The sequence below is a fragment of the Carya illinoinensis genome, chromosome 6 (assembly GCF_018687715.1).
Source record: "Carya illinoinensis cultivar Pawnee chromosome 6, C.illinoinensisPawnee_v1, whole genome shotgun sequence".
Classification (NCBI taxonomy): domain Eukaryota; kingdom Viridiplantae; phylum Streptophyta; class Magnoliopsida; order Fagales; family Juglandaceae; genus Carya; species Carya illinoinensis.
This window is the reverse complement of record NC_056757.1, coordinates 25832446-25858115: the sequence shown is the minus strand read 5'-3', so window position 1 is coordinate 25858115 and position 25670 is coordinate 25832446. Positions and strand designations below refer to the sequence as shown.

The 25670-nt window shown below is 36.4% G+C and overlaps 2 protein-coding genes across 3 annotated transcripts; one reads left to right on the top strand and one right to left on the bottom strand.

The window, feature by feature from the left end:
* Positions 1-5813: 5813 nt before the first annotated feature.
* On the top strand, positions 5814-17241 carry LOC122313847. Of its 2 annotated transcripts, none has more exons than XM_043129120.1 (7): positions 5814-6279; positions 6992-7131; positions 7431-7483; positions 7563-8119; positions 8318-8398; positions 11666-11728; positions 16890-17241. In XM_043129120.1, the coding sequence occupies exons 1-7, from the start codon at positions 6226-6228 to the stop codon at positions 16944-16946; spliced, it is 1005 nt and encodes a 334-aa protein (XP_042985054.1). In that variant the 5' UTR covers positions 5814-6225; the 3' UTR covers positions 16947-17241. The 2 variants fall into 2 exon arrangements, with proteins under 2 accessions (XP_042985054.1, XP_042985055.1); XM_043129121.1 differs by having other exon boundaries at positions 5816-6279; positions 7431-7480.
* A 6064-nt stretch (positions 17242-23305) lies between these two features.
* Positions 23306-25256, bottom strand: LOC122312705 (zinc finger BED domain-containing protein RICESLEEPER 1-like). The gene is made up of 4 exons (XM_043127369.1): positions 24641-25256; positions 24029-24519; positions 23704-23973; positions 23306-23593 (listed from the first exon to the last, which is right to left on the bottom strand). Exons 1-4 carry the CDS (start codon positions 25254-25256, stop codon positions 23306-23308), a joined length of 1665 nt encoding a protein of 554 aa, XP_042983303.1.
* Between the last annotated feature and the right edge of the window lie 414 nt (positions 25257-25670).

Sequence of the window (25670 nt, the reverse complement as noted above, 5' to 3'; positions counted from 1 at the left end):
AAAGTTCTTAAAGTAGTATATGTTATAAACTATCTTGAATTGTATGACCACATTTATCTAGTCGTCAAATGCATAGTGCTAGCATAGTGCCAGGATAGTACTGGCATAGTGAATGGCCGACATAGCACAGTGCATAGTGCCAGCATAGTACTGCATAGTAACTGGCATAGTGAATGGTTGACATAGCACAGTGCATAGTGCTAGCATAGTACTACATAGTAACTGGCATAGTGAATGGCCGACATATGCATAGTGCCAGCATAGTACTGCATAGTAAGCTAGCATAGTTCCCTTTGTACGCCTATATAAATCGTTGAATTCTTTAAGAAATTCACAAGTTTCATAACTTCTCTGAGCTCTATCTCTCTATCTCTCTCTTCTTTCGATAGTTTTATAACACGTTATCAGCACGAAAGTTCTGACGATTTTGAAGCTAGTAGTCCTCTACTTCAAGTAAGTTTTTCAATATATTTTTATATTCCTGATTTATATATGTAAAAAATGTCAAATCTTACAAAATTGGAATTCGTTGCTCTTGACATTTCTGGAAAAAATTATTTATCTTGGATCCTTGATGCTGAGATCCATCTGGATGCGATGAACCTGGGAGATACAATTAAAGAAGGAAATCAAGGGTCCCTGCAGGACCGTGCTAAGGCAATGATTTTCCTTCGGCATCATCTTCATGAAGAATTAAAAACTGAGTATCTAACGGTGAAAGATCCACTTATTTTGTGGAATGATTTAAGGGAGAGATACGAACACCAGAAAACTGTAATCCTCCCAAAAGCTCGTCATGATTGGATGCACCTGATGTTGCAAGATTTCAAGAGTGTTAGTGAGTATAACTCTGCACTCTTTAAAATTAGTTCGCTATTGAAATTATGTGGTGAAAAAGTCACTAATGATGACTTGTTAGAGAAGACATATACTACTTTTCATGCCTCGAATGTGCTCCTGCAGCAGCAGTATCGAGAGCGAAAGTTCAAGAAATATTCTGAACTTATATCTTGTCTTCTATTAGCTGAGCAAAATAATGAGCTTTTATTAAGAAATCACTAGTCACGTCCTACTGGTTCTATATCATTCCCTGAAGTGAATGGTACTAGATTTACATCATTCCCAGAAGCGAATGGTGCATCTTTTCAAAGAAAACGAGGGCGTGGGCGTGGTAGAAAAAACTATGGAAGTGGAGGTCCTAGAAGTGACCACACTAAAAGGGACAATAATAGATATACACCGTACCACCAGAAGTGGTTCAACTCAGAAAAGGGCAAAGGTCCCCAAAACAAATTTTTAAAGAAAGATGAAGATGGATGCCATAGATGTGGTGTGACTGAACATTGGGCTCGTATCTGTCATACAGATAAACACTTGGTTGACTTATACCAATCTTCTATAAAAGAAAAAACAAAGAAATTTGAAACAAATTTTACTGAACTATCATATGCTTTAGATTCTATAGATGGAGAAGATATTACAAGTCTTGATGTTTTTGATTTCTTTGAGGATTCTAGTGGTAGAGTTGATCATGAAAGTGTTCCTTTTTAATTAATGCATTTCCTTTATCTTATTATAAAATATTTTTATATTCTGCAATATTTTGTAGTAATGAAAGTTTTATTTATTCTTTTATACTTGTTATAAATTATTGATGATATGATTTATCTGAGAATGGAAATGGAGCATCCCTGAAGGATCGCCCTAAATCAATAATTTTATTAAGTATCTCATATGAGTGATACTTGTACCAAAAACTCATTATGATTTATGTACCTGAAGTTGCATAATTGAAATTGTGGAAAGAATATATATTTGAATGAACGTCTCGAATGTGCTCCTGAAGTAGCAATATTGAGTATGCTCCTGAAGTAGCAATATGAAATGCAAATGTTCACAATATATTCTAAATTTATATCTGGTCTTTCAGTGACTGAGCAAAATAATGAGTTTTTGATAAGAATCATTAGTCACGTCTTACTAGATCTACATCATTCCCTGAAGTGAATGATAATAAATTTATATCATTCTATTCCCTGAAGTGAAAAGAATGATGTGTTTCATTCAAAGAAACTAAGAGATTGGACGTGATAATGAATATCTTTTCGGGCCAGAAGCTCGTATTGGAAAAGCTGTAAGCTTTCTCTTTGAGATGATATTATACAAATTATTGAATCAAATATTATGATGCATCAAAAGGTGATATGATTCAAAATATTTATATCTTTTCATGGTTATCTTGATCATCCAAAATCAATTACGATAAGTCGAATGATTTTCATATGGATGTCCATAAAAAAACAGAAGATTCTTTTACTATAAAGTCTTACCACCAGAAGTGGAAAGAAAAATTTGCCAGAAGCAAATAAGATAAAATAATTCGACGTTATTTTAATTATCATATGTGAACCAGAAGTTCAGATGATAATTAAATTTTAGATGCAATAAAATAAAAATGTCTCATATTCTAGCTGCTAAAATCTCAGCGAGGATTGAAGTCCCTGTAGGACAATTAAGAAATTCAGCAGTCTAAAAACATGTTTAAAGGCATGTGAGACGTATTGATACAAAAGATAGAGCATCTCAAAAGAGAAAAACATAAATAATTTGGTGCTCCTGAAGAGGCCATACCCATAAGACAAGCAATAAAATCCATCCAAATTTTCTGTATAAAATTCTCCTATATAAACTCTTGAAGAGTATAAATCTCCTGAAGAGTGCCTCCTGAAGAGGTTGTTCATGAAAATGTCTTCCCTTGAAGAGGGACAGGTACCTGAAAATAACGAGATCTCGTTACATTTCATGAATAATGGAGAAATTATGGATAGAAATAAAATCGTTGTCGACAACGTATTTCCATATGAGATGGCAATTGACATTACCAGAAGTAATGGAGAAAGTGAATCAAGAACCGTCGAAGAATACCGACGTAAAATATTGGCCAATATTTGAAAGAAACAATTCCTGCAGAATTGATTTACTAGTAAAATATGATGCATCAGGACTTATAGTCCAAACACCTAAAGAGGTGATGCTTGTTGAATGTCAGTGGGTATTTATGGAAATGAAAATGTGATATATAAATCACGAGTCAGTTTCTCAATTCCTGCAGAATTGATATCACTAAGTAAAATGTGATAAATATGGACTTGAAGTCCAAATACCTAAAGAGGTGATTTTTGTTAAATATCAGTGGATATTTATATACATGATATAAAAAGCCTGAAGCTTTTAATATGAAAATGTGATATAGAAATCACAAGTTAGTTTCTCGAAGAAACAATATTGATATGATTTTAAAGTGGTTGAAATCATATTGAGATTTTTATTAGCTTGAAAGTTACCGAAAGTTTGGATATGCATAATTAACTGCATATTTATATGGATCATTGGATCATGATATATATATATATGAAAATCCCTGAATGATAGAAAATGTCTGAACCTTTTAATATGAATACATCTGGAAATATGTATTCTATCAAGTTTCAGATATCCTTATATGATCTAAAGCAATCCAAACACAAATGGAAACAAGCTATTATTGCAGTTTATATATATATATATGATTTAAATGTCATTGAGGCTCCAGAAGAGCTCATGAAAACTGCACATATTTGAAATATAAATCTGAAACCCTTGCGTCTTCAAGGGGAAGATGGATGATGTTATTAGTCATGAAATACCATCTTTTAATACAATTAGTATTTCAGATTCATATTATGGGTTTAATATGAAGTGTGCATTATTAAAGAAGAAATAAAAAATGAGCACACAGAAATCTACCAGAAGATAGAAACAAAAATATGAATATTTGTGAAATATTATTTTATTATCTTGAAGTAAGAATTACAGAAATTTGAGGCACTTTGCCTCATTCTTCAAACGCTCTTGTTCTTCAAGAATCTGCATGGCATCCCTATCTAAAGGGGTGGGCAATCGAAAAGAAGATTTAAGTAAGGATTTTAAATTCCTATTCTCTTACTTTATTGATTCTATCTTCATGTTTGACTCCAGAAGAAGTCGCTGAAGTATAGCAATATTCTCGTGGAGATTGTCAACTCCACAAGTTCTGGATTGCAGTCGCTGAAAAAATGCGACAATGGATAATGAGTATCGAGTACCGAGACTCACAAGCTCATAGATAGCTTCATTATCTGACCTATGAGTCAGATCATTATATTGCATGATAGCACCTGTGGTAGTAGCAGGTACAGCTGATGAACTAGGTGCAGAGTACCTCATATATTGGCCACGAGAAGATCGTTGAGCCATTGCAGGATAAGAATGCAGAAAGAGATTGCAGAGTAAAAATGCAGTATGATTACAGAAAATTGAAGAAGATGAGATGCGAATGAAGATGAGCTGAATATCTCTTTTATAGAGAAAATTATACAACATCTCTCGTGAAGCAAGAGAAAAGAGACGAAATATAGCTTCATAGTTCTGCGGCGCCTGACAGCACGCCTGATAGCTGCGGTGCCTGACAGCACGCCTGACACCTACAGAGGAGTTGAAAATCCGCGGTATTTGTCTGATCTTAAAAGGCTGGCCACCATTTCTATTAAAAAATAAGGTTAGCGGTTTAATGTTGATGAATTCTCCACTAACTGTGTTATTTACAAGAACTCCAGAAGAGTACAACTCCAGAAGAGTAGTGATGTACAGAAAGATCCAGTTGTGATTATTTTATCAACATGGATCAAGTCCACAGTTAGTTGGATGTACAGATGCGAGTTATGTTTCAGATACACACAAGAAAATCATTGCAATTCATGAGAAGAAAGTTGAAATTGATATTAAGAAGGTACGGTCAAGTAAAAATCTGGTAGATTTATTCACTAAAGCATTACCAGCTGCAACATTTAAGAAGATTATGCAGAACAGTGGAATGCGAAGGTTTGAAGACCTGTTATCATGCACTACCAACTGCAACATTTAAGAAGATTATGCAGAACATTGGAATGTGGAGATTTGAAGACCTGTTATCATGCACTTTTCAGGGGAAGTAATGTCTTGAAGACTTGTGCTGATTGTACTCTTTTTCCTTCGCTAAGGTTTTATCCCACTGGATTTTCCTTTGCAAGGTTTTAATGAGGCAATTCTAAAGCACTCGGCGATACACATGAATACTGTACTATTTTTCCTTCGCCATTGGTTTTTTCTCACAGGGTTTTTCCTTGGCAAGGTTTTAACGAGACATATTCTTTAAATATGGTCATCCAAAGGGGAAGTGTTATAAACTATCTTGAATTGTATGACCACATTTATCTAGTCGTCAAATGCATAGTGTTAGCATAGTGCCAGCATAGTACTGGCATAGTGAATGGCCGACATAGCACAGTGCATAGTACCAGCATAGTACTGCATAGTAACTAGCATAGTGAATGGTTGACATAGCACAGTGCATAGTGCTAGCATAGTACTGCATAGTAATTGGCACAGTGAATGGCCGACATATGCATAGTACCAGCATAGTACTGCATAGTAAGCTAGCATAGTTCCCTTTGTACGCCTATATATATCGTTAAATTCTTTAAGAAATTCATAAGTTTCATAACTTCTCTGAGCTCTATCTCTCTATCTCTCTCTTCTTTCGATAGTTTTATAACAATATATTCTTTATAACATTTTCGGAGTACTTAGCTTACCGCTTATCTTTTTATCAATAAAATTTGTTATTACTTTTAAAATTTAAGAAAAGAAAAAAAAAGGGTAGTCTTTTAACTCTTATTGCTGTACAGTTGTATTTTTCCGGGCGCCGAACGTGCAATACGTATTCTCATCAGGCTTCAAAGTAATGATCGAACGCATCAAATCCGATAAAAATCATAACACAAATATCTGACCATGTCCGCCTTCTGATGTCCCCACCCAACATCGACGGTACGTACTGCGTGCGTCCTTCGAGCCCCACCTCCTCATTTCCACCCATAACCATATCAATCCATCATTATCACGCGCATTCTCGTTTGCCAGCCGATACGCTTACTTTTGTTTCAAAATCAATTCGACTTTCTCTAGAGTTTTTTCTTCTTCTTCTGAACAAAGGGTCGTTACTTCCTTAGAAGCAAATCTTTCCTTCCGGCGAGCGAGCCTTCGGAATGGGATTAGGGTTTTTGTCGTTCGGTCAATGGTGGTGATGCTTTGTATACTATACGCAGTTGAAGCGAGGTTACCTAATTGGTTAGCTAATTGATTATCTAGGGTTTGGGTTTTGAGATAATGGCCGAAACTTCCAGGGACAGAGTCACCATTACTCTGGGGCGTAGTGGCCAGGTTACCTTCTTATCTTTTTACAGTTCTTCTGTTGCTTTTTTGATAGTTACAGTTCTTCTGTAGCTTAGTTAGCTTATTGTTCCTTTTTCTGTTCTTTGTTTGATTCAATTAACTGCGGCAGATGTTTTATTCTCTGGCTGGTTTGAAGCTTTACGTTTATTGTTTTTGTTTTACTATCTGTTTGGTTTTCAAGAAAATGAAAGAAATATATATATTTTTAAATAATCTGATTCTCTTTCCATAAATGTATTCAACCGGGCTTTTGGTGTAACTGATGAGCTTAGCTTAACTAGTTTTCTGGTTCTTTTTATATTGGGGAACAAAAACAACAGAGGTTTTTTTTATTTTTTATTTTTATACTTTTAACTTATATTACTGCACCGGCAATGAATTGGAAGGGTTTAATTTTTTGAATATTGAGTTGAGTTGAGATGTGAATAGTAATATTTTGTGGGTTTCATTGAGATGGGTTTAACTTTTTTTAGGTTGAGATGAGTTTAACATTTTAGGTAAAATGTATGAGATATGTTGACATGAGTTAACTTTTTTATGGGAAGTTGAAAAAGTAGTAGATTCCATCAATGATTGGTTTGAGATGAGTTGAGATTGGTTCAACAACCAAACACAGCCATGTTTTCACGGGTTCAGGATGTTATAACTACACTTGTAGTGCTGTTCTGTCAGTGGATTGACTTCTATCCATCTTATACAGGTAATAAAGAGGGCTGGTCAAGTATCAAATTCCTATGCTGATTCTCTGCCTGCGGCTGGTGCTAAGCGGTCTGTAAGAGATAGATTAGGAAGTAATGTAGATGGTTCCTTTTTGAATGGAAGCGTGCTTAGCAACAAACGGTGCGTCTTTCTTTCGTTTTTATCTGGGCCATTGTGTTGGCCTTATTATATGGCTTCTCTTTTCTGCTTAACTCTTTTCTTGGGGATGAATACACGGTTTGGAACTTTCAATATGTACACAATTTGTTTGGGCACATATCTGTTGTATGGATAAGTGCAAGTTCTCAACACTTGGATAAGTGGAGTGATTGACTGATTTTCAATGTCTTATATAGGCTTTGCCTGCATGATCTTTTTTGCCATCTTATCTAAGTTAAATTTCTCAAATTAGAGCTGATGGTAATAATTTCCATTTGCAGACGACGGGGAGATATTAGCATGCCGAGTTTGAGTGCTAATGGTTTAAATGGTAGTAAGTTCAAGTTCCATATATATGCCTTTGTTCTGTATTTATATTCCAATTGCTAATGTCAGTTCCATCCAAATATAAGATGTACGCATTGGTAGAGATGACCTCCGATTTAAACTCATGCAAAAAAATGCATCTAGAAGAGCTCAGGGTGACAATGATCAGAAGGGCGCTGACCTACGCGAGAAGTTGTCTAGGACCAGTCGGCGCTCGGTAACTACTCTTGATTCAAGGCAGTGCCTTGCAGAACCAAAAGACACAGGTTTCTTGGGGCGAATTCCTTCTACAAGAAGATCAGGTTTGCCTCGGATGGACTCAGCGAGAACTTCTTACTCGACATGGACTTTGGATCATTTGAGAAAAAGATCACCTGATAGAGCTCTAGGTATAGGCAGTTCTAGGGGTCTCTCCCCACCTAGGAACATGGAAGAACAGCATAGAAGGCCATTGAACAGGACAGCTGATGATGTAAGATCGGTTCCGTTTGTGAGGAAAGATGTTTTTGATACTTCACGACCTATTGGTACTGCAAATTTAATGGCAAAACCTGCAATACCTCCAGTACTTTCCAAGCCTGTGCTGCCGCCTCTTGGACAGCTTCCTCCACCGACTGGCATTGGACAAAAGGTTTCATATATGGTACCGCTACTCATCTTATATACTTCTGGATCATGGGGATGTTTACATCTCAAGTTTATCAACTTCCCTATTCTTTGATGAATTGTCACTAGTACCATCTGGATATTTTTTCGGAATATTTATTTTTTTGTTCAATTTCAAACGCTATCTTTCTTTTGTGCATGTTCTGAACTTTGTTGTTGGTGGTTTTTTATGCAGGGTGATGAACAGAAAACTGTTGATGGCTTGTTACACTCACTGGGATTGGGAAAATATGTGATTATTTTCAAGGCTGAGGAAGTATGCTATGTTTTCTTTTTGCTTGATTTGACAAATATCTAAATTTTTCTAATGTCCTGAATCATGCATGTTTTCATGTAAAAATCAAAAGTCATGTATTGTTGCGCCATAATATATAGAGCTTCATACCATGCAATGAGAACCAACAAAAAAGCATCATGTTAGGAATTAATCATGTCTTGATTTATTTTATATTTGTTCACTATTTTCTTCCTCTTTTTTTTCTTTAATGAATCGCATTCCCATGCACTCCACTGCAGTCAATATGAAATCAAAGAGAGGTTACTTTTGCTAGTCACATAGAATTGAATCCTTAATACTAAATACTATAATAAAAACTTCAGATATTGATTATTTGGGCATTTCATCTGCTAAAACAGTAAAATGCTATTACATGAGAAAACAAAAACCTTGCCGTATTTTTTTAGTAACTGAAGTTTTAATAACCCACCTTATATATGATGTGTTGGGATAATTCTTCCCAACCCCATAGCTCCCATTGAGCTCATTTGAACTCCTGCCGCCCCACTCATTGGCAAACATCAAGTCTACCACAGTACCGCCACTCTCCAAACGTTACTCTTTTAGTGGCATGACACCAAAGCCACTTTTCCAATATAGCTTAATTGAATGAAATTTAGCCTTTTGATACGGTATCAAGACTGCCTTTAGAAATTGGGGAACACACCCTGAGCCAGCTCACTAAATGGAATATCACTTCACCCCCCCTGGCAGCGCCCCTACCCCGAAGATCCTTTTGTAGCTTCTTGGAAGGGGAGATAAAGACAAAGTAGGTGGGTAGGTTTGAAAGGTTTGCAGATTTTTTCAGAAACTTGTAGTCCATGAGATTGAGCACTCAAGGAATTGACACTTGGTGGTGGGTACCAACTAGAGAAGGTATATTTTCAGTTCGTTCTTTATATAAGTCCCTTACACAACCATAAAACAATCACTGTCCATGGAGAAGAATTTGGAGAAATAAGGCTCCTAGGGTGACATGTTTTGCTTGGACAACTTCTCTGGGAAAGATTTTGATGGTGGATAATTTACGGAAACATAGGGTGATTATTGTGGATTGGTGCTACATGTGCAAAACAAGCGGTGGGACTTTGGATCATCTTCTGCTGCATTACAAGGTTGCTAGAACATTATGGGAAGATGTTCCCAGACGAGTAGAGCTAGCTTAGGTTATGCCTACCACAGTGGTTGAGCTTTTGGCCTATTGGACAAACCTAGGCGGTATTCCATAGATCACAACTATGGAAGATGGTTCTTATCTATATTTTGTGGTGCTTATGGTAGGAGCTTAATGACTAGACGTTTGAAGACAAGGAGCGCTCTCTAGAGGAGATTAGATTACTTTTTGTTAGAACTTTATTTTTATGGGCCAAAAAAACTGTTGACTTCAACGGCCTTGATTTTCATGAATTTCTTGTTTCCATTTCTTCATCCTAGATGGGTGTTACCTCTTGTATACCTTCTTGTGTATTTGGGCTATGCCAATTCTCATTAATATAATTGTTTACATATCAAAAAGAAGGAAGTGCCTAATTAAAGATTCTCATATTACGAATTCCCAACCCTCCACTAGAGATTGGTGTACATACCTTATTCCACTTAGTCTCCTCACCAATTCCACCCCACAAGAAGGCCCCGAAAAATCTGCTCAATTTGATTAGCCACACTTGTCGGCCAAGGAAAAAGAGAGGGAGAAAAAATATGAGGGAAGGTTAGAAAGTGTACTCAATAAGAGTGGTTCTTTCCCTCTAGATAGGTACAACCTTTTCCACCCAGCCAATCTCCTTTCAATTTTCTCCACAACCCCATCCCATATAGCCTTAGCCTTGAAAGAGGCCCCAAGTGGAAGGCGCAAGTATTCAATTGGCAATGAAGCAACCTTAAAACCTAGAATGCATGCCAACTTGCTAATATTCCTAACATCGCCCACTGCACCATCTCGGACTTCCCAAGGTTCACCTTAACACCGGAAACAACTTCAAAGCATATCAATAGAGCCTTCATTGTCTGAATGTGACCTGGGTCCATATCACAAAATAATAAAGTGTTATCTGCAAAAAGAAGATGGTACACATTAATGAAACCATTGTTAATGCTTCCCACCAAGAAGCCCGATAGAAAACCAGCGCCAACTGTAGCTTCCAACATACGACTAAGTGCATCCATAACAAATCTAGGCACTTCTATAACAACTTATGGAAAGACTTAACCTCATACACTCCTTTCTTGGATAAATTCTGGCACATCTTGTCATCCTTGTGCCATTTAAATCTAAAAGCATATATCCGTTCATAAAAAGAGGCAAAGAGGTAGGCTTTTCAATATTGTGTTGCATGGATAAATTCCACTTCCCATTAAGGGGAATCATTTGAAAACTTTATGTTGTCTACCACTAGTTTATATAGAAGGGAATGAGTGAAGCTTCATAGAAAACACATGGACCATTGAGGGACTCAATATTTTCTTTCTTAATTCTCTATTAAATGTCAGCCACTGATCTGTCTTTCTGGTCTAAGTTTCCAGGATTATCTGGCTCCTTCTTTCTCAAACTGCGAACTTTTGGTGTATATGAGTGTACCATCTTTTTATGGTTTTGAATAATACTTATCTTGTTTATAAATAGAAATGATCACTTGTGGTCATTAGCCTAGATTTGTTTAGTCTTTTGCTCTTTGTTAGTTATAGAAAAAATATTCACTTGTAGTTTGCTGTAATGAGGAACTTAGACATGATCTCTACTTTAACCATTGATAATTGATTCCAATATATTGAGCCTGCCTCTACAGATCTGTGTTATTCTACAATCTTATTTGATTTCTTTATAAATAAACTGTAAATAAGTTAATCTCAGAGATTTCAAAATGCCTTGACACTTATTTAATACGCATCATTCAATTGGAAATGATAATGAGTGGGATAGCTTTCAACTCATTGATAATGATGTGGATGGATGTAATGGTTAATCAAGCTTTGTTTAGTGGACCACAGTGACCTCTAAAATGTATATCTGGATCCTTTTTATAGGCTTTTTATTAAGCTATGATCGATGAGAGCAATATTTCGATTTATCAGTGCTGCAGTATGAAGCCACAGTATGATATGAAATGGTTAATTATCTTTGATTCATGATTGAATAGTAGAAGTTTTAAATGTTTGTTGGGTTGTAAGGTAATCTGCACTGAACTATAGATGGGTTTAATAGCTTTTCTTTTCATGTAGCTGATACTGATAATATTTCATTCTGTATAGGTGGATATGGCTGCATTGAAGCAGATGAGAGAAAATGACCTCAAAGAACTGGGGATTCCTATGGTAAATTTTCTTTCTATACCTTTGTTTCTCTGTTTTTTATCATTATTTTTATGTGTATGTGGCAAAAAATCAACATATAATACTTTACTATTCTCTTTTGATAAGTTGGAAAAATAAAAAATAAAAAGTAAAATATTCTAGATTGATTTTAACCATACTCAGAAGTTCTATAATAGATACTTCGCTTTTTTTTCTTTCCTGATATTGAACTTTTAGCAAATCTTAAATTCTGCAGTACTAAGAGCACTAGCATTGTACTCATCAAATTCATCTTTAAAATTTGATGAAAAGTACACATTTTTCATAAATCCAAAACCTTCATATCTATAATTCCACATTGGATTAGCCATTAGATTCATCAAAATAATAATATAATATTATTTTTTTAATAATAATATTTTTAATTTTTTTTCTTCTTATTTTGTAATTATACTAACCATATGGACATTAATAGTTTAATTTAGTACTTAAATAATTGATTCCCAACTAATTTAGAATAAAATAAAATAAAACCATTGCCTATTAAAATTAGAATAAAATATTAGTTTGAATGTGGAATAGTAGACCTTCAAATTTGAAGGAAGAACAACAATTACTATAACTCAAAGCTTCCCAAATACCTCTTTGATGAATCCAATGTAGGTTCATTTTAAGTAAATTCATCAAAATTTGAAGATGCATTGACTTTTGATGAAGCCAATGCTAGTGCTCTAAGCATGTATAAGATATGCAGTTATCTGCCTTGATAGACATTGTTCTGGAACTCACCTGGATTATATGTAGATGACACCTTATTTCCTTGGGCTGCAGTTCATTCGTGGACAGTTTTAGTTGGAATCTGTAAACTGACTTAATTTTTTTAATTTTCCTCTCAAAGTTCACATTAAATGTGGTATCGTGTTTCTCTTTCAGCTGCATCTTTAGTAATAAGTGCTTTAAGAAAATTAAGTCATTTCTTGGTGATTCTTGTTGTGCCATCATTTCTTTCACCTAAAGTTCAACTTGGTGATTTCTGTTGTGCCGTCAAACCCCTTTTGTGGCTTTGCTGTCGTCGTTGGACCATTGGAAGTCTGAATGTGCAGCCCTTGTACACTGTAGAGACAAAATAAGAGAGAGAGAAAAATGAGATTTGCCAGGTGCCATCGAACCTATGGCCACCATAGACAAAACCGAGGGGCTCCGGCGACCCCTCGAAGGACACCTTGACGACGGCCCTCCCTCTGGTGAGCGGGATCCTCACAGAAAGGCTTTCTTTAGGCTTTGTTGATACAGATCCGGTCCATCATAGACAAGGCCGAGCTTTGGCTACACACTCTGGCATCAAATCTGAAAATTTGCTGCGAAGGGGATTTTATTTTCGCAGATCCTTCTTCAGCTGTATTCCTTTTGGTTTCCTTAGAGATGCACAGAAGGCTTGTGCATGTAAGGCTACGTTTGGTTACTCAACTTCTCTCAACTCATCCCATTTAAGCATTACAACTTTTAACACAAAATATAATAAACAATTCAACTTTTTCAAATCCTAAAACAATAATAATATTAAAAAATAATATTCTAATAATATTTTATTCAATTTTTATCTTAATTCAACTCATCTCAACATTTAAACCAGCCCTAAATGTTGCATGCTGTTCTGGTATTTTCTAGAGCTGTTCTAATGGAGGATGATCTACTTTCTATTCTTGTATAGAAAGCAGATGGATGATCCTGTGATTTGGGATCAAAGGATGACAATGTACGACGCGGATTTGTCTCAGATGGATGGTGAGAGGTGGTTGAAGGTGGAATAAAAAACTTTCGTATTTACGAAAGAGCGAGGAAATAGTTTTGGCATCTCTAAACGTAGTAAAAGGATGGCTAAGGTCTATGTGGGATGACAACTTTATGGGTGGCTAAAGGGATAGAGGTTTGCTTAGAACTCATCTCTTATGAGGGATTCTTCAGGGAGCTTAGGATAGGTAATGAAGTTATCATCAGACAACATCATATTAATGCAAGGGGCAATTTTTTGCAACTCTTAGATTTTTGGAATGGAAGGAGGAAAGGTTTGTTGGTGATCCCGGAAGGCGCAAATGGCATCAGATGGAAAGGTTTTCTGCATTCCATGCAAAGCATCATTGGGTCCAAAGCTGCTGTTCTGAAGCATGCAAACAAAGGGGGAGTTTGTTGATGGAAAGATAGTGGGAAGGCCTTTCTGTCAAAGGTGCCTCTTATGCCTCAGTGTTGAGGTCACCAACGAGTAGTCTGACAAAGAATAGCTCTATGGTGGAAGGAAAGGTAAGGCACTTGGAGGAGACAAAGGCTATCAGGTGACATTGGGAGAAGAGGAAGGTAAGCACCATGTATTGCAGGGTGGAATGGTTGCCTCTGTCGAGTGTTTGGGGATGGGAGAAGTGGAGGGGGTCTTGTGGGCTGTGTAAGAGCTAAATTGACAGGAGTTATGGAGTATGTGAGAGATCTTATGATTAAAGTGGTTAAGGGGCATCACGGGTTTGGGTGGTGAGTTGAAAATGGACAAGGGAGGTGGGGGGTAGATCCTATGGGTTTGAAGGCCTCAAGTGTGCTGGCACAAGGAATTTCGACGCTGTCACAAATAGGGTTGTTGGACACTGACATCACAGTTCACACCTGTATCATTGAGGACATCAGTTGCTTGCCGTCTGACTGCCCTTAGTCACCAATTGCAAAAGGGGTTGGTACCTTTTACCAGGGTTCACTTTCAGGGCTGTTTGGATGGTGGGATGAGATGAGATAAGTTGAGATAGTTTGTGAATAATAGTGGGATTGTTGAAGTGGGATGGGATGAGATGAGATGAGGTGTTTTTTGAAAATTTTGTGTTTGGATTAGGAAGTGAGATGAGATTAGATAAATTGAGATGGTTTGTGAATAGTAGTGAGATTGTTGAGTTGAGATGAGATAAGATTTTTTAAAATTGTGTTTGGATTAAAAAGTGAGATGAGATGTAATGGTTTTGGGTTACGAAGTGGTTTTAAAATAGGTGTTTGCATAAAAGAGTGTCCCTCCTACAAGTTGAGATGAATGGTTTCATCTCATCTTTGAAACCAAACGGCTCCTAAGTTGAAGATAGGGGTCCTTCTAGGGTTTTGAGTACTTTGGAAGAAGCAAACAACCCTTTTTCAGAAGATGAAAATGGGATAACAGAAGGTAGTGCTATCCCTACCTGCTTTATACCTCCTGATGGAGCAATAGGGTTTGGCAAAGTGGCAAAGAAAGGATCGTCAGGGGGTGGGGCACCTACAAGCTATGTCATCGTTGATGGAGTACCTATTCTGGAGGTGAAGGAACCTTTAGTGGTGACAGCAACATTGGACAGCAACAATATAAGTATTGAGGAAGTTCGGGATATGTATGGGAGGAAATTATGGGTTTTTCGTTCGTGCTTTGTGAGGAGGAATGTCTATGGTTGGGAGTGCAGTAGGGAACTGTGTCTAGGGATAATGTTGATCTCCTAGTTTCACTCCCTCCAATAAACAATATAGTGGCTTCACCATCAGATTGGATTCTGCGTAAGGTTAACGAGATTTAGCATATAGTGGGGCTTTCATATGTAGGATTTGAATATCAATTTAAAGCACTACTTATTATGGCTGAGGCCAGCCGCTCGCTTGAAACCAAATCAAGTTTTAAGAAAAATAGGAAGTTAAAGCGCCTTTCTTGGGCAATCAACTACGACACTAGGGGAGGTAGCTCAAGTCTAGAGAAGACTAAAGGGAGGGCTTTATGAAGACGGCCTCGTAGAGGGAGTTTCGGGAGGAGTATTAGTCTTAAAGGAAACAAGGGGTTGAGGATGGGGAGGTGTGTTCTTTTCCAATTTGGGCTTGGTGTATTTCAGATAGATTTCCAATTTTCACAAGCTTTTTGGATCATTGGGAGCTCTCTAGTATGGGCTAGGTGTTTTCTTGTATACGTCCAGTGTACTTGGTTACTTCTATTGATATATATATATATATATATAATATTTTTATTTATAAAAAAAAGAACATTAAGTTTGGGATATATGTTTGACACTATATGGGTGCACATATCAATCCACATTGCTTGTGATTTAAGTGACATTTTTTATATCAGTAACTAGCTTTTGATTCAATTGAGATTACAAAAAAATCTAGAAAAAAAGCTGGTTGTATTGTTTTTTCCTTTTTAAATTTCTATTTGAAACAAAGTTTATAATGTCTCCTCGTTGTGGGTTGCCCAAAGAATTCCTTAGGAAATATTTTTTGAGTTATTTGTTTACATCTTTGTGTATGGACCAACTTGAAACAGTTTTGGGAATATGAAAAAAGATTCTGGAATGTACAAGATATATTGATCCCAAGTCCTCTTTTTTATTGGCACCGAGTGTTCAGGAATAGTGTCCCGATAAGGTTGCATAGGCCCTGGCAAGGAATTTCCCACAAGTGCACTTCGGGTAATTCAAGGGAAGAATCTCCCAATCTGATGGCCCATAGAGATTGTTTGCCACCTAAGGAGATTTGAACCTTAGACCTTGGGAGAGCATATCCTCAAACCCAAGGCCTTTACCAATTGAGCCAACCACCTTCAACTGCCTCCCCCAACACCCCCCCAACCACAACCACCCAACCTTAGGGGAAAGAGATGGACAGGGAGGAGATTCAGCAGAAAAATGGAATGGAATACTCTAAAATGCATAATTGCTTTTATTGTTAGAGAAAGGAACAATATATGCAGTATTTACAGACAAAAGTATTCAGTTATTGGGTAAAAATCAATATACTTCAAATGTCGAATTGGGATCAACTAGGATAGAAATAAAACATTTTGGGTCGAACTCTTCTTTGGTGTCAAGGTAATAGCTATGAATAGCCATCAACTCCCGGGAAAGGGTAGAAGAATGAGACCTATTATGGGACTTACAATGCATTACCATAGTCGCGGAAATTTATTATATAAATGTCATTGCTATTGAATTTTGAGTTGCTTTTTTGTGTGCTCTTCATTTATTTATTTATTTTGTCTTTCCATTCTTTCCTTTTCATCTGGTGCAAACAAGTAGCTGGCCCCCTCTGAATATATTTAATCTCATCATGTGTGTGTGTCTGAATCATGATATTTTTGCCTTATTCATAGTAATCATTACATTCTGTCTGTTTTTTCTTATAAAGGTTGTTTGAATTGCAGGGCCCAAGAAAAAAAATTCTTCTTGCTCTTTTGCCTCCATCCAAACGGCAACCTTGACAGTTACAGTTTCAAAGCTAAATTAATTGGAATTCTCTGTTCATTTATGTGCTGGGGAGAAACTATCGAGAACATCTCGCATGAAATCAATACTCTGCGGAGCTCAGATTGGGTTTTGTACGTGGTCCATGAATCAGTTCTCAGAGTTTTTTCTTTTCATCTGGAGAATGACATGATTATGGAACATTAAATAGGTCTGGGGAAATTTGAGATGTAGATTTGTTTTTTTTTTTCCTTGATTATGGTTCAATGGCTCTCACATGGAATTTGAAATCAGTATTTTTTTGTTTCCTTATAATGATATGGAAATGATTGAATTAAAATGATAAAAAAAAAATGATTGAATTAAAGACCGGTAAGGGGTAGGAGCGTGTTTGCCACTCCACTGTTACGGGATTTTTGATTGATTAACACATTATTATGGTTGGATCGTGATCGTTACAAATTCGCATGCGAGTGTTAAGAGAGGCTGTTCAGGAAGTACGTGATTTGGATTAATGTGCTTGTGCTATATTTATGAACATATGTGCTTGCTTCCTGGCCGTCCAACACCTGCCAAAATAAAAAGGGTAAAATCTCTTTTCGGCGACCTCTAGCTAATGCCTTCTGCGAGCGAGCTGATTGTCAAGGCATATTACTCCAATCGCCAAATGTTTTAGAGAGTAGACTGTATATTATATAGCAACTAGCAAGCACATGTATTAGTGAAACTGCCAGACTATAGATAATTGGAGGTCCACCAACGATCGACAATTAAGGATGACGCCTATAAGGACTAATTGGGAGAATAACTTCTTTCTTGGAAGAACATTCGGAGGAGCATTATTGCCCTTTAAGGTGTTTTTATTTCTTTGTATGGACAACCTCATAGGGGAAAATCTTGAATCTTGATCATGGACAACTTACGAAAACAATGAGATATTGTAATTGGTATATGCAAAAAAAGGGCAAACCGGTGTATCCAATAAGAGAAGCATTGATGGCATCCTTTGGGAGGCCATAAATTTGAATCCGAATGGGGAGGTTGAGATTTATTCTTCCTCCTCGATGCTCTTTCCAAACGTCCTTTAGCGGCTTTGTTCGACTTACTTAAATAGATAAATAGGCAAATCTTGACTTGTTAAATAAAAAGTTTATTTGACTTCAAAGTTGGATCGACTTCTTGATAGTGTTTTGCAACCCGAGCAACTCCATAGAAGTCCAACTTGGTGACTTGCAACAAAGAAGTAATGGGAGCTTTGGGGTGGTGAGGGATACATTCAATACTAAAGTCAGCATATAGTTCTCTGTGCTGGTTATGAAGAATATCAGTGTAAAAGTGTGTAGAAGAAAAAGAAGAAGACCCTCTCCTTAGTGAGGAAGGCGTATTTATACCTGGCCCGGGCTCTCTCTAAGAGGGAGATTGTGGGGTGTTAGTCTGCACTGGGGTAAGGTCCTGCTGTCAACCCCTCTGCCAAGTAACAGTGTGGTAGGGCATAGTTGTGGCGACAACTGGCAACCCAAGGAGCACGTCGTGGCATGGCTGCCCCTGGAAAGCATTAAATGTGACATGGATCCCTGGTTGTGGTGTGCCTGTCTCCGTGTCCCATCTAATGCGAAGCATTATTGGTCTGGCGCACCAACTCCTAGACATGCCTAGCCTTCGGGGCTTTGGGACACGGGCTATTCTTATCCTAGCTTGCAGAGACCTATCTGCTAGTAGAGGTGTCAGGCGATGCACGATTGACACGTGTGGCCCGGCTATCTCTATTGCCGGGCCTCTTCGGCCAACCTAGTTTGGCCCATCCTTCGCCCTCAGGCTAAGCTCCATGGACTAAGTCCGTTTGGCCCAGCTCGGCCTCAGGGATAACCTCTCTCATACAACTAGTTCATTAGGCTTGGCTAGTGGACTAGATAATGACAAGAAAGTAACATGAGAGATCAATATCACTTATGGATAGATGAGATTACCATTTTTGTAAGATGAGCAAGAATCCTTTGATGTTCTAGAGGTTTTGGTTGAGGATTCTTTTAAAATCTTGTTTCGGGTTAGGGAAATCATGCATATGTTTTGTCTAGAATGTACATGTATATGTTAACTACAAAAGACCATATGAACTTGATGCTTTATGTAAAAATGGAGAGATTCAAGGATTTGGGAGAGAGTAGTTTGCCCAGTAAAAATTTTTTTGAAGATGACTGTTGAATTCGAGTTTGGTGGAGATGCCATTCCATGTGAGAATTTTCATTTGATCAATTATTTGGTTGCTTGTTATGACATCAATGTCGGAGTGTTATTATTCATGAGTAGGAGATTCTACTTTCGTTGGATTGGATGTTCATTGTAGTGAGTGATAATCGTGGAAGTTGATATTTGAAGGAACAAATTTTCTCAAAGAAGTAAGGAGCTCAGGGCACTTAATTGAAAAGACATATAGATGGAATTTCCTAAATCCGACTTCGACTCATGATGGAGATTGAATTTGAATTTCGACTTTGACTCTGACTTCGACTTATGTAGGCTTCAATCCGGTTCCGACTTGTAGGAACGAAGTTGGATTTGGGCTTTTTGTTTTTTAGTTTCATATTTAGCTCATTTTTAGACAAGATTTTTTTTATGAGCTTTTAAATTTCAAGTTTACTAAATGCTTAACCAAAACTCTTTGAACAAGATCAATAAGATGCCCCAGTTAATAGTCATTCCACATCAGTGTTTACAGTAAATATGTAATGATAAAAAACATTAACAATAAATATAATAGAAGCTGAGAAACAAAGTAAAAAACCATAGGTTTAAAATTTAGCTACTGCCTTTTAATATATAATACTATCGTATTACATATTATTTGTAGTGTCTAATTACATGTTATTATATTATAATATTATGTATTATTAACTTATTATATTAGACTTATTTCTATATTAGTGTCTAACTTATTTATATACTAGAGTATCTAATTACATGTTATTATACTTTAGTAAATTAGTATTCTATGTTATTAACTTATTATACAAGACCTATTTTAATACTAGTATATAACTTATTTTGATACTTGATTATGTATGGTAGTAATACTATGATTTTATATATCCTAAACTACTATTAGTCTACTATATTATAGTGTAAATATATTATTTTATAATAATTAGCTCATACTAGTATATTATTGAATTTAACTATATAACTATACTAGTATATATGATCAATATATAGATAAATAAATATTTTTATAACATATGTACAATATTGAAGTCGGGTTTAGAATCAAAGTCAGAATTTGTCTGATGACACCTCTGACTCTATTTTTTCAGAGTTGGAGCGGAGTCAGAGTTACGGATTCTTTTCCAGCGTTAGTATTTCATATACACACATATATGTATATGTATATATATGTATACGTATGTGTATGTGTGTGTGTGTATATGTATATGTATATGTATATGAGCTATTGGTTTGATTTGTAGTTTTCCCATATGTTGTCATTGTATTGTTATTGGCGTGATTTTCCATTCGGGTTATCAATGATAGATAGATCATGTTATGATCATTTAATATTTCAAAGTTAAAAATCTAATAATTTAGTTTTTGTAGTCTTCAAAGGATTGACATCTTTTATACAAAAAGTATAAAAACTAATATTAGATAGACACAAGTGAGGCCGAAATAGATTTCATGTTGTAGCTGGAAGAAATGGTGAGTGTCTTGGACAAGGTAGAGGTTAAAATAGTGGTGAGTACTATAAGAAGGACATTGTTCCTTAGAAATGATTTGATATTAAAGGATAAGTTCATACCTCCAAGTGCAATTGTTAATGGTGCAAGCTAGATACCTGTACCCACCGGGCATGGGGTGGGTGGGCAAACTGCCCTCATCAGGAGGGCGGGCAGGTGAGTGCCAGCCCAAACTAAAAATGAGGGGGCAGGTGCCGGGTGTGGCGCTACCCCTGATCAAATATCACCCACTAGCCTAGAACGCCCCCTTCCCTCTTATATTCTTCTAAAACCCTCACGGTTCTTTGTCTCTCTTGACTCTCGGTCATAGTCTCTCTCCTCTCTAACTCTTTATCTCACTCTCTATTCTCTATCTCTCATACTCTCTTCTCTCTCTCCTCAGATCTCTTTTTGACTCTCAATGGCAGTCTCTTATCTCTGAATCTCTATCTCAGCCTCTATCCTTCGCCTCTTATCTCGCTATCTTTGTTGTCACTCTCTCCTTTTTGAATCTTTGTCTCACTCTCTCCTCTATCTCTCGTCTTGCCATCGTTTTCATCACTTTCTCCTTGTTATCTCACTCTCTCACTCTCTCTTCCCCGTCTCTCATCTCATCTTCTCTATCCCTGTCTCACTCTCTTCTCTATCTCACCATCGTTGTTGTGAATGGCCCATTGAGATCCATTGGTGGCCAGACAACCATGGGGGAATCTGCCCGCCCATTCGACTAGGTCGTAGGGACAAAAATACGACTCCCACCTAGTGGGTACTAGGGGTGTACACGGAACCGGCGAACCAACCTCCAACGACGACAACAGACAGCCGGACGCCGAAACCGGTGAGCTGGCGGTAGAAATTAATGGAAATCAAATTCGGTCGGCTCGGTCCCGGTTCGACTGCACAGAAAACCGGTAAACCGAACGACCTTATATATATATATATTATATACCTTATACAAAACGATGTCGTTTTGTTTAAATGTGTAAGAAAAAAAATAAAAGCGAACGACGCCGTTTGGTTGGGAACAGGTTAGGGTTATTACCCTTCCCGTTCCCAGTCCCCCCTCATATCAAACGGCGTCGTTTTGTTTAAATGTGTAAGAAAAAAAATAAAAGCCAACGATGCCTTTGGTTGGGAACAGGTTAGGGTTATTACCCTTCACATTCCCAGTTCCCCCCTCCCCTTTTCCCTTTTCTCTTCTGCCCCTCCCCCCCCCCCCCCATTCTCTCTCTCTCTCTCTCTCTCTCTCTCTCTCTCTCTCTCTCTCTCTCTCTCTCCGAGTCTCTCACTCTGTGACTCTCTCCGTTCACTGGCGCCGCAGAGCTGAACCAGTGACCCCCATTTTCCTCCAGCCTCCATAACTCCCTCTGCCTCCAGTCTTTGTGAGTATTCTGACTCCTATATAAAAAAAAAATTATATATATAATCTGTATATATATAATCTGTTATATATTAACTTATATAATCTGTTGTAATTAGATTCTTACTTTAGCATAAATCGTATATATATAATCTGTTATATATAGCACTGTTCACCGACCCAACCCGATAACCAAATATTCCGACCCGACTCGATATGGATGTCTTCCGTTTACCCGATAACTGATACCAACCCGATAGGAATTTCAGAATAGTTTTCCTATCCATTTTTGTTGTTGTTGGGCACGTGTTTAAATATATATATATATATATATTATATTTGTGATGTGTTAGGAAGAAAACCAAATATGTCATATGTCTATTTGTTTTAAAGGCAGATTATTTTCATATTAGTATAATTCATCTTTTCATGAGAATAAGATGACAAATACAAATTATAAAGCATTCCCACCAAGCAAAACTCATTCAAGAAATTTCTCATATGTTAATACTAATGAACGGATACGAAAGTGTTGCGCAACTTCTCGTCTTGTACTTAATAGGATGATGCCAAAAATGTAAATTAATTTGGTAAAACTATTGATTAACTTCAATGACTTTGGCTACATTTTCTAGAAGAAAAAAAAAAAATCCATTGGATATAATGATTGCAAATTAGTATCAACTTGATTTTTTCTAATCATTCATACAACCAACTTCCCTGCCAATGCTTTCTAAACCAACATTTTAAAAAACAAATACAAAAAATAAACCAATAATGTTCATGTGTTCATTTAATAAACCAATAATGTGGTATAAATGTACTTTTAGTAATCACACTAAACCAAAAATCTGTAGGTCCTATTTAATTTTAAAAATACACAAGCGGCTTCTGTATCCATTGGTCCTACTCCAAAAGAATTGTGTATGCTTCAAAAAATCTTCAATCAGCCTCATTCAAAATATTCTTCAAAGTTATCTCTATAAGAAATAAAAAATAATGTTAAATATATATTTAATTAAAAGGACTATAAGAAAATATTATTCAAATATGAATCTTACCGGTTTCTAACTTGTAGCTTTCATCATCTTCCAAAGAATTGTGTATTCTTCAAAGAATCTTCAATTAGCCTCATTCAAAATACTCTTCAAAGTTATCTCTACAAGAAATAAAAAATAATGTTAAACATATAATTAATTGAAAGGACTATAAGAAAATATTCTTCAAATATGAATCTTACCGGTTTCTAACTTGTAGCTTTCATCATCTTCCATTACATCTTGGGAGTCATAATTAATGGAGGGAGCCATCAACCAGTTTTGTGTGCAATAAGAGCTTCAATTGTTGTTGGGGCCAATGAGCTATAAAATGAATCTAAGACCTGACCTCCAACGCTAAATGCCGACTCAGAAGCAACAGTAGATATCAGAATAGCTAACACCTCTCGAGCTATATTGGCAAGAATCAGATATCTGATTGAGTTCACCTTCCACCATATTAGAATATCAAAGTCGGGTGTCGATCCTTCAACACTTTCCATGAAATACTTATCCAATTCTAATTTAGACTCTACCACACCTTTTGATGCTTGATATTGCTGAAACATATTGAATATATCATCCTCATCATTATAAGAAGTGTTGCTTATATATTGGATTTTGAATATTGCTTATACATCCGCTAAATCATCCTCCTTAACTAATCAACAAGTTCAGATGCTCGCTCATGGCCAAGAATATTTGTAAAACAAAAGTCTAAAACTTCCAACTTGAAGCGCGGATCAAGCATAGACACAATAAACAACATTTTGTTCAATTTCCCACAATCCCCCCAATACTTGTCATATTTCAACAACATCCTCTCCGACATGGTTTTCAGCATATTACTCTCACTCATGGAAAATATGTTCAAATGTTTATAGATTGTAAATATTTCTTTAATGAACAAATTCAAAGTTGCATAAACTGAGCTTGAAACCTGCAAAGTCATATTATAAAAAAGCCTAAAAAATTGTACAAAAACCTTGTCCAACCTCACGTAAATATGGGCCAAACTCATTGTCTCCATCTTGCAGCACCTCAAATGCCACATAATATTTGAGAACCGCACTCAACATTAGATATGTTGAGTTCCACCTAGTTGGAACATCAAGACAAAGAAGCCCACCACCCAAAATATTTTGTTTCTCTGCACATGACTTGAACTTATTAAGTTTTGAAGGGGAAGACTTCACACATTTAACTACATTTCGAATCTTCATAACTGATCTATTAATTTCTTTTAATCCATCCTGGGCAATAAGATTCAAAATATGTGCACAACATCTTATATGCATAAGGTCATTGTCTAATACTATACAGTCCCTAAGTTTAGCAATTTTTCTCAAATAATCAATAGCCATGGTATTAGAAGATGCATTATCGACTGTGATTGTAAATATCTTCTTTATGTCCCATCCAAGTATAGATGACTCAATCTCTTTTCCTATTGTTATCCCTTTGTGATCAGGAGCTTTGTTAAAATCTATAATTATCTTATGCAAGATCTAATCATCATTAATAAAATGGGTTGTTATGCACATATAATTTAGATTTTGAATTGATGTCCACATGTCAGTAGTAATGCAAATCTTATAATCAGATACCATGAACATGTTCTTCAACTTTTCTTTTTTCTAACATGTACATCTTCATACAATCTCGCATAACAGTAATGCGAGAGGGAATTAGAAATCTAGGCTCAACTACGGCCATAGAGTCTTTAAAACCTTGTTTTTCTACAAATCTAAACGGCAGCTCATCCACAATTATCATTTTAGCTACAGCTGACCGTATTTTCTGTTTGTTGTACTTGGCAAGTCCAACACTAGGACTGCTAGTTGTACCATCCACCCCCATCTTCCTAGTCCCGGTTATTTTTGACTGAGGGTTATCCCTTCCAACCCCACTAGCATCAAAGACTTTATATCTCTCATTATGATACTTCAAGGATGAAGTACCTTGTCTTTTAGGATGGCATAACAAAACCTTACCACAATAATCGCATCTAACCTTGGGCTCATTGAGATCCTCGACATCCTCAACCCTCATAAAGTGTTGCCATACTTCAGATCCACTCCGTCTTCTTGAGATAGGAGGGCGAACTTGAGGACTAGTTGTAGGGAGAGAGTTATCTAAAGTTGGAGGTAGAGTGCAATCCAAATGAATCACATTGGGCATTGATTCAGACTCAGATGAAGGCATAGCAGCACTAAGTTCCATAGGGTTCAACTACAATTTGAGACCACAAATTTGTTAATAAAAATCCCAATACATATGATAGAAATATTGATAAAAATAAGAACTGCACACATATAAAAAGAAATTAGTCAAAGACTCAAATGGGCCAACTTAAATTATCATCTCAAATATTTGGAGTCTAATATAATTATCATCTCAAATGTTCTAATTCAATTGTTTATAGTAATATAGCGCTCTTAAATATTTGGAGTCTAAAATAATTATATCCTTTAAGTCAATCATATGCAAAAAATAATATTATTTTGACTTTATCTATATAGTTTAATTGGATCACCTGCATCCCCTTTCTCTACTTTCGTGTTCAAGAAGTACTAAAGGCACAAGGCTTTTCCATGAATTTTAAATTAAAGATATTTTTATAAAATAATTTATAAA

Coding starts and splice junctions, on each gene's coding strand:
- LOC122313847 (XM_043129120.1), top strand. CDS start 6,226: ATGGCCGAAACTTCCAGGGACAGAGTCACCATTACTCTGGGGCGTAGT. Junction 8,120..8,317: donor GACAAAAGGTTTCATATATG/GTACCGCTACTC, acceptor TTTTTTATGCAG/GGTGATGAACAGAAAACTGT. Junction 11,729..16,889: donor AAGAACTGGGGATTCCTATG/GTAAATTTTCTT, acceptor TTTGAATTGCAG/GGCCCAAGAAAAAAAATTCT.
- LOC122312705 (XM_043127369.1), bottom strand. CDS start 25,256: ATGGAACTTAGTGCTGCTATGCCTTCATCTGAGTCTGAATCAATGCCC. Junction 24,520..24,640: donor AGTTGAAGAACATGTTCATG/GTATCTGATTAT, acceptor AGATAATTATAG/ATTTTAACAAAGCTCCTGAT. Junction 23,974..24,028: donor TTGGCCCATATTTACGTGAG/GTTGGACAAGGT, acceptor ATGACTTTGCAG/GTTTCAAGCTCAGTTTATGC.